At 44.1% G+C, this 9,503-nt stretch overlaps 1 protein-coding gene across 1 annotated transcript; it reads left to right on the top strand.

The window, feature by feature from the left end:
• The first annotated feature begins 202 nt into the window (after positions 1 to 202).
• On the top strand, positions 203 to 5,598 carry LOC142259356 (uncharacterized). Its single transcript, XM_075331816.1, has 5 exons — positions 203 to 1,289; positions 3,674 to 3,745; positions 4,472 to 4,927; positions 5,029 to 5,108; positions 5,320 to 5,598. Exons 1-2 carry the CDS (start codon positions 567 to 569, stop codon positions 3,689 to 3,691), a joined length of 741 nt encoding a protein of 246 aa, XP_075187931.1. The 5' UTR covers positions 203 to 566; the 3' UTR covers positions 3,692 to 3,745; positions 4,472 to 4,927; positions 5,029 to 5,108; positions 5,320 to 5,598.
• The last annotated feature ends 3,905 nt before the right edge of the window (positions 5,599 to 9,503 follow it).

Raw genomic sequence — 9,503 nt, 5'->3', positions numbered from 1 at the left:
TTGAGTTTGTTGTACTTTTGTTTACTATCATGTACCCGTGGGTTTTTTTTCATATACATTCTTTATGTAATGCTCATTGATGTGTATGCGCGTACATGCATGGATATATATGCGTATGTCTGTAGTTATATATATACATGCACATTTGTTTTGAAATAATATTTTTTTGGTAAGAAGAGCTTGCCCTTTCTCTCTTCCTTTTCCCTTTGTATGTGTAATATCCACATTGATTATGTAACAATACAGTACAATATGTTGTTTTGACACTGTATTTTTTCTTTTCTTGTTATTATATATTAGTCCTTGAAGAAGACCCTAAATGGGTAGAAACGTCGGACATAATATACATTTATAATAAAGACGTTTTTTGAGCATCATATTGGACTCTTTTTCACAATTCATTTGAGTGCCGGAGTATATATTTCTTTATATTGTATGATTTTTCTCCAGAGCACCTACTATTACTGAGTGGTTGAGCCAGGTTCATCTCCCTCTATACAGTCTATTTTTGACCTGTGCCCCCACCTACCCACATTTGGTTTTGTCTTTTTTATAGACACTTTCTCATGTCTTTTTCAACTTTTTCCTATGGAGCGACTGAGGTCACTGACATATTGTCAAAAGTGACAATTCCGGACTCTTTTTTGTCAACACCTTCAGAAGAAGTTCGCACCCGCGATTATGAGAAAGAACTCAGAAAACGGACCGCATTTGAACTACACTGTGCCACATTGGCACAATACCACAGAGTACAGCGTATCCCGAGGGGTTTGAGGGTATCCCTTCGACCTACACTTTTCTCGGAGAACTCGGATTATTGCTCTAAATTCGAGAGCATTCTAAACAAATGCTCAATGGACATTATTATTTTGACCATAGAATTCTTACAAAAGGAGATAGAGGAGCTTGGACCAAAAATTCGTTCCATTGAGGACCAACTTACGAACAGCCTACCCAGCACCGAATGGGATAAAATCCATAAGAAAACTCAAGACACCATTGCAGAATTTCGAAAGACCTTGCAAGAAAGGAAGCGCCTAAAGTTCGTCCGTGATCAGGAGGACTACTCCAGAGACCGAGTTTACAGGTGGCGATCATCGGATAATTTCTCCAGACGACCAGCAGGACCTTCGGGCCCCTCACGATATTCGGCCTCTTCTGGCTCGGATAGTGATTCCTTCTTCTCCCGGCCGTCCCATTTTTTAGAACAGAGACAATCCACAAGAGGGCGACCCGGCGGGGGAAGAGGAAAGGCGTTCACACCATATCGAGTACAAACCCGCTCTCAGGTATGACGAATCTAGTGTTTAATATCTCTTCATACAATCTTTCCTTCACAGAGACACAGGTTTTACAGAAAGGCCTCACATTTTGCCCAACTCCAGTATTTGACTCATTTCAATTAGACCAGGAACTTAGAAGATTCTATAGAACCCTACGCCTGAAAGCCCATTTCTCTAACCTTGACACTGACATGTCTATATCCAATACAGATGACACCTCTGGCATTTTTTCTTTATGCAATCTCAACCTCAGACAATTGAGTAGATTTAATCCACCCAGGCATCATCATCCAGTGGAGACTTACATCTCACTGGTCTCCAAAGATATCGATATGACGTTGAAATCCATTGAGAAGGGTGAATATAGGGTCAGGAATAATATCACACCGGAGGAACATAGGGCCATACGTACTCTTAGGGACAATACCCAGATTGTTATTAAACCAGCCGATAAGGGTGGAGCGATAGTGGTTCTGGACAAAACTTATTACGTTTCAGAGATTCTTAGACAACTACAGGACAGCGACACTTACCTCCCTATCCCTAGGGATCCAACTAGAGATATCCAGGTTAAGATTAAAGACCTTGTGGATTATCATTTATCTCAAAAAAGCATAGACAATAAACTGGCGGAATTTCTAATCAAGACTGACCCTGTTACACCAGTATTCTACACTTTGCCCAAAATCCACAAGAATCTACAATCACCACCTGGCCGTCCTATTGTTGCGTCCACAGACTCTATATTGTCCCCACTAGCCATCACTGTCGACAAAATTCTCACACCTCTGATTCATACCATACCTTCATATCTTAGAGACACCTCTGACTTTCTTGGTCATTTACGTTCACTCCCGGACATTCCATCAAACTGTTTACTGGTCACATTAGATGTTAACAGTCTATATACCAGCATAGCACACGCAGATGGAATACAGGCGGTAGATTGGTTTCTTGAGCTACAAGGTACTTTCACTGTAGCTCAACAATCCTTTTGTATGGATCTCATTCACACCATATTGGAGAATAATTTCTTTATCTTCGAGGATTCGTTCTTTTTACAACGTAGGGGCACAGCGATGGGTTCTAATATGGCACCCCCTTATGCGAACATTTATATGGCGCATTTTGAGGCCCTTTACATATACGGGAACTCCCTTTGGAAAAAGCACTCGATGATGTGGAAAAGATTCATCGATGATGTTTTTATGATTTGGCACGGCGATGTCTCCATGCTAGATGAATTTTTCCAACAGATCAATACATACAGATCTGGCCTCACTTTCACCATACACCATGATCCTCAATCGATAAGTTTTCTTGATACTCGGATACAACTTTCCCCTAGGGGTCACATTGATACAGACCTCTTTGTGAAAACCACCGATAGGAATAGTCTTCTTCACTTTACCAGCTGCCATCCAGCCCATACCAAAAAAGCACTCCCCATATCACAGCACAGACGAGTGGAAAGAATTGTATCTGATCCTGAGACACGGGCATTGAGATTGCAGGAAATGGGCTCTAAGTTCATTGACAGGGGCTATCCTGCCCACATAGCCAACAATCGCATGTCACGACTGGACACAACCCGATCTAGTATGCCTCGTATAGCGTGTGTGAATACATACCATCCATTTTCACCACTTATTAAGGGTAGCGTCATGAAGCATTGGTCATTATTACAAACTGCTTACCCCACCGTCTCCGAGTTCTCCCAACCTCCCTTATTCTGTTACAAGAGACCTAAGAATCTTCGGGACAATCTGGTACGGGCCGACATCGGGTCCTCGAGTAGAACGACACGGCAAACCTTTTTAGGCACACCAAAAGTTGGCAATTATCCCTGTTTACATTGTTTACAATGTAACAATTTAACCCGGGGTGATACTTTCACCCACCCTCATACCGGTAAGGTGTTTCAGATTCGAGATTACTTGACATGTGACTCGACATTTGTGGTATACCTCATTAAGTGTCCCTGCGGTCTCGGATATGTTGGGGAGACCACCCAACATGTCCGGGACCGTATCAATAAGCACAAATCTACGATTCGTTGTCAACAGATCCTATTGCCCATTCCACACCATTTTGTCACGTTTAGACATACAGTGGCACAGCTTAAGTTCCAGATCCTCGAACATGTACCACCCATTAGAAGGGGCGGGAACAGGATAAAGATTCTCAAACAACGCGAGGCATATTGGATTCACACTCTGAGAACTTTGGAACCCTATGGGTTAAACCGTGAATATGATGTGATTCTTTAGGTTTCCTCCTATGGTGAATGACATACTGATTTGTTGGTAATGTTTTGCAGTATGGTTTCATTATTCTTTTAATAGAGGGGTGTATGCTATTATAATAATTTTCCCCTTCTTCTCTTTTAGGTCACTCACAACACCTGAATGTAATTTCACCCAGCACATCACTTTCGATCTGTGTCCAGCACTCTCACAGTGGTTTGTATTTTCCCTTTCTGACAGTTCTTCCCTCACTGCGCGTGCGCGGGCGCCCCTGTCCTTCGCGCGCCCGCGATGCGCGGTGCCACGATGGTGCCCCGCCCCGTTGGGCTCGCGTCGGCCATGGGTCCCTACGCGCACGCGCGTAGGATAGTTCACCACTTTAGTGCGCGCGTGTGTGTTTGCTCACCGCGCAGGCGCGGATACGCCTGTGGTGGCGTTTCACACCGCGCTTGCTCGGAGCGTCTTCACACACGCCCCCCGTCACCTAGTACACATGCAGGCGTGTGGGCTTGCCTCCCGCGCATGCGCGGGTCGGGCGCCGCTATCGCGGCGTCTGATTCTCCCGCGCATGCGCGGGGCTTCACGTCATCACGCCTGCTAACGCTATCACGTCACTGACCGTCCTCTCCGATTGGGTGTAGGCGTGTGGACTCTGTCTTCCGCGCATGCGCGGGTCTGACACCGCTGACGCGGTGTTTGACCCTACCACGCATGCGCGGGACTACAGGTCATCACGCCTTAGGACGTAATCACGTCACAGGCCGTCCACCTGCATTGGACACTTACGTTTCTACTAGCATAAATACCCCCCCTTGTTTTAACATGGCGTCCGGCGCCTTGCATGCGGTCACCATCTCACACACAGGTATGTGACACAGTCTCCATTATCATCTATGTTGGAGAATTGATTTTCATTTTTTCCTTTTTTCCACTCCCCTATAGAGCCTTTGGCCAGCCCCACTTAGAGTGTTATACATTTGCTAGCAGGTCAGTTATGTCTCTTCACCGTTATGTACCACATGTGATTTATGTATTTAGTGAGCTTACTCATATGCTCCATTTCAGTGACATCTCCATGTTTGCTTACTACATATAAGCCCTGCAGGTAGCCGCACCTTTCCACAACAGTTGCCATTTTATGAGGTATGATGGTGTCTCTGACACAGTTAGAGGAATCGTTTTTTCATTAGAGGTAGTGACATACACCTTTCTGACATCACTTTACATGTAATGTGTTTGTATGTGTTTCTGACTATAGCATATGCTCATCACCCCTGAACTTGCGGTGGATACAGTATAACTTTTGTACGGTAAACCCTCAACGGTGAGGTCATCCTCTTTGCCATTTGAGTCTCACCCTATTCTTTCAGATTTTCGAGACCCACTCCCACGTATATGGTAACTATAACTTTACTACACTCTTAGCTTGGTCTAAATTCTCAGTAACATGTACATCTGATTTTAGTTCTGATTTACTTATACATCATTTTTTCACGCAGTGTGAACCCTTTATCTACACTGGTTAACCCGACCTGAACCGTGGTCCCGGACCCCTGGTGCAGATTGGATTTACCGTGAGGTATGTCCTCCAGAGGAACATGTGCCATACATCTAGCTACATGTTTCCCATAGTTGACACGAGTATGATCCTTTATACGCAGTCTTCTGTATGATATTTTAGAAACAGACGCATTATTTTCACCATGTAGGTTTACCACATGGGAGAAGTAACCAGTTACAGGTTACAACAGATAATACCCCCATCTGACACACACATCCCCTTCTTTCAGCACGACTGAGGTCCCTCTGTTTACCTAAACGGATGCCCTGTTCCTAACATTGGCCATCTTAGTATCTCAGGTATACCCTATACACCACCCCCACTGTCCGCTCTCTCTTTCATAGTTTTGCATAAGATTGACTTTTCATATTTCGCCTTTCAGTACCCTTTTATGGACATCCATAATTGATTCACCAGACGTGCTACGATGCTCATTCATATACCTTAAATAGCATCTATCATAGGTATGTCTTGATTCTCAGTCCTCAGTCCTCGTACTAATACTCTATGCTTGATCCCCTAAGGGGAATTTGTTGAGTTTGTTGTACTTTTGTTTACTATCATGTACCCGTGGGTTTTTTTTCATATACATTCTTTATGTAATGCTCATTGATGTGTATGCGCGTACATGCATGGATATATATGCGTATGTCTGTAGTTATATATATACATGCACATTTGTTTTGAAATAATATTTTTTTGGTAAGAAGAGCTTGCCCTTTCTCTCTTCCTTTTCCCTTTGTATGTGTAATATCCACATTGATTATGTAACAATACAGTACAATATGTTGTTTTGACACTGTATTTTTTCTTTTCTTGTTATTATATATTAGTCCTTGAAGAAGACCCTAAATGGGTAGAAACGTCGGACATAATATACATTTATAATAAAGACGTTTTTTGAGCATCATATTGGACTCTTTTTCACAATTCATTTGAGTGCCGGAGTATATATTTCTTTATATGATATGAGACAATGGCTAACTTCTCTTGATCTACCAAACAAAGCACCATGCGTCTGACCTAATTAAGAGCAGTTCACCCCCCACACAAGTGGCCAGACACTGAGACGTCACAATGTCATCAGTCCTGTATACAGAGAAGCCGAGAGACTAAACCAGCCCAAAAAGTAAGAACCATTGACCACTGATAATTAATACAGGTCCAATCACCTTCAACAACTGGTGGATCCATGAGCAAAGCTTTACATTACTGATTTTGAGTTCCATCCTGTATTATACTCCAGAGCTGCACTCACTATTCTGCTGCTGTAGTCACTGTGTACATACATTACTGATCCTGAGTTACCTCCTGTATTATACTCCAGAGCTGCACTCACTATTCTGCTAGTGCAGTCACTGTGTACATACATTACATTACTGATCCTGAGTTACCTCTTGTATTATACTCCAGAGCTGCACTCACAATTCTGCTGATGCAGTCACTGTGTATATACATTACATTACTGATCCTGAGTTACCTCCTATATTATACTCCAGAGCTGCACTCTCTATTCTGCTGGTGCAGTCACGGTGTACATTACATTACTGATCCTGACCTCCTGTATTATACTCCAGAGCTGCACTCACTATTCTGCTGGTGTAGTCACTGTGTACATATATTACATTACTGATCCTGAGTTACCTCCTGTATTATACTCCAGAGCTGCACTCACTATTCTGCTGGGGCAGTCACTGTGTACATACATTACATTACTGATCCTGAGTTACCTCCTGTATTATACTCCAGAGCTGCACTCACTATTCTGCTGGTGCAGTCACTGTGTACATACATTACATTACTGATCCTGAGTTACCGCCTGTATTATACTCCAGAGCTGCACTCACTATTCTGCTGGTGCAGTCACTGTGTGCATACATTACATTACTGATCCTGACCTCCTGTATTATACTCCAGAGCTGCACTCACTATTCTGCTGGTGTAGTCACTGTGTACATACATTACATTACTGATCCTGAGTTACCTCCTGTATTATACTCCAGAGCTGCACTCACTATTCTGCTGGTGCAGTCACTGTGTACATACATTACATTACTGATCCTGAGTTACCTCCTGTATTATACTCCAGAGCTGCACTCTCTATTCTGCTGGTGCAGTCACGGTGTACATACATTACATTACTGATCCTGAGTTACCTCCTGTATTATACTCCAGAGCTGCACTCACTATTCTACTGGTGCAGTCACTGTGTACATACATTACATTACTGATCCTGAGTTACCTCCTGTATTATACTCCAGAGCTGCACTCACTATTCTGCTGGTGCAGTCACTGTGTACATACATTACATTACTGATCCTGAGTTACCTCCTGTATTATACTCCAGAGCTGCACTCTCTATTCTGCTGGTGCAGTCACGGTGTACAGTACATTACTGATCCTGACCTCCTGTATTATACTCCAGAGCTGCACTCACTATTCTGCTGGTGTAGTCACTGTGTACATACATTACTGATCCTGAGTGGAGATGAGTGAACCTGTTTGATATCGGTTTGGGTTTGGTAACCCCCGAGCACTTTCCTCAAAAGTCGTCACTGTTCGGTTTTTTCCGATCACTTTTCTAATGCCATGTTCTGCTTTTGTATAGGATTGTGGTGCTGTGTGATTAATGGGGGAAGTGTTTAGTGAGTGGAGGGGGTGGGGACTCAGAGAAGCCAGACGTCAGCAGCGCCATTTTTTTTTTTGCTTAACTTTAATTGCATATATTCCTGCAGCCAATCATGGCGCAGCAAACCTCCACAAAGTTCAGACCCAAGGGCTTGTGTCATTGGCTGCCTAAATCACATGTCCGTCCGCATATAATAAGCGGCGTCTGTGCTATTTTGTGAATGTTAAACATTATGGAAGGTGGTGCTGCCGCCGGGGCTGCTAGACAATTAGCTCGGGGTGTAATGCTAGGTCGTGGAGATAGGAGAGCGATAGTGGAGAATAGGGACGTGCAGTGCAGGGAAAGCTGTGTGCCACAAATCAGCATGTAATGGTAGAAATAGCGATAGGTACTTGTCAGTGCCTGTAAAGAGATGTCAGTGAAGGATCTAAATAGCTATTACTACTTATTACTGCCTGCTCCAAATTAGCCAGTGCCACACATTTCTAGGTATTATTAGTTAGTACTGCCTGCTGTAAATTTGCTAGTGAACTAGTTAAATAGGGCTTGGCAGTTTTCAGTGTCTGCTCCAAATTATGCAGTGAACCACATTTCGAGTTATTGGTGCTTTTCAGCACTTTCACAATATTGCCATCTCAGGCACGAAATAAATAATTTATCTTTTGTGTCAGGTGTCTGACAGGGTTTTTGCAACCCTAGGCCCACATCTGTTTGAAAGGAGAAGGGTACATCAACCATGAGTGGTAAATCACATGAGTGTCAAGGAAGGGGGAATAGGTGGGGTGTTGGAGGTGCACGTGTGAGAGGTTCTCTTAGTAAAAGGTCCAGTGAGCAAACACCGGCTCATCCTATCCCGAGAGAAATGAGACAACTTCCGTTTCTGGACAGTCTACTCCACTAGATTTGTTTGGAAGCCGCATATCACTTCGAAATGGTCTGATAATCAGCAGGTGCTGGAGTGGATGGCAAGCGCTGCATCAAGTGGCCGCTCCTCCTCCTCTACCGCCACATCACACACAGTTCATTCCCCAGAGGTGCCACCACAATTACACTTGTTTCCCTTCATGTCACAAATCTCCAACCGGCAAACTGCCTGTGGGGAACCAGACATGGGCGAGTCTGCAGAGCTGAGCACACATTATATCCCATGGGAATCAGGTCTGCTCCAAAGATTCCCGGACTGAAGAGGAGGAAAGTATCTGCACCGATGACCAAAATCTTTGCCAGTTGGATCCTGGCTTGGACGAGTAGGGTCCCAGCAGAATCCCGAACCTCATCAACTCATGTTAACCCCCGGGAGTGGAGGGGATGATGATGATAATGATGATGATGAGACTCAGATACCTGAGCTGCACACGTACTATTATGTGATGTCAGGTCAGGAAGAGGAGGGGGACAACATAGAGCCTGGTGATGAATTTGTAAATCCCACTTAGTGTGTGAACCCAGAGGCACGCAGCCGTGCAGCTCAGCAGATGACGAGGAGAAGGAGGAAGCAGAGGAGGTTACGTTGGCAATTCCCATACAAACATGTAGTGATGCACCCATGAGGAGCCCTGCATCCTCAGACACCGCTCTGGAGCGGTCGCGGGTCTGCAGTTCGCAGGAAGGGTTGCCTAGCCTAGACCTTTTCTGAGACCACAAAGGATGACCCAACTTTTGTTATCTGCCAATGTTGTAAACGACTCAGTACAGGCAAAAATTTTAATAATCTGACGACTACATGCATGAACCGGCACATGCGCAACCAACATGCATTACTGTGGGATTCTTACTGTGATAAA

Source organism: Anomaloglossus baeobatrachus (genome assembly GCF_048569485.1).
Source record: "Anomaloglossus baeobatrachus isolate aAnoBae1 chromosome 6 unlocalized genomic scaffold, aAnoBae1.hap1 SUPER_6_unloc_1, whole genome shotgun sequence".
NCBI classification, from domain to species: Eukaryota; Metazoa; Chordata; class Amphibia; order Anura; family Aromobatidae; genus Anomaloglossus; species Anomaloglossus baeobatrachus.
The sequence above is the reverse complement of the archived record's forward strand: the minus strand, read 5'-3'. Positions and strand labels throughout refer to the sequence as shown.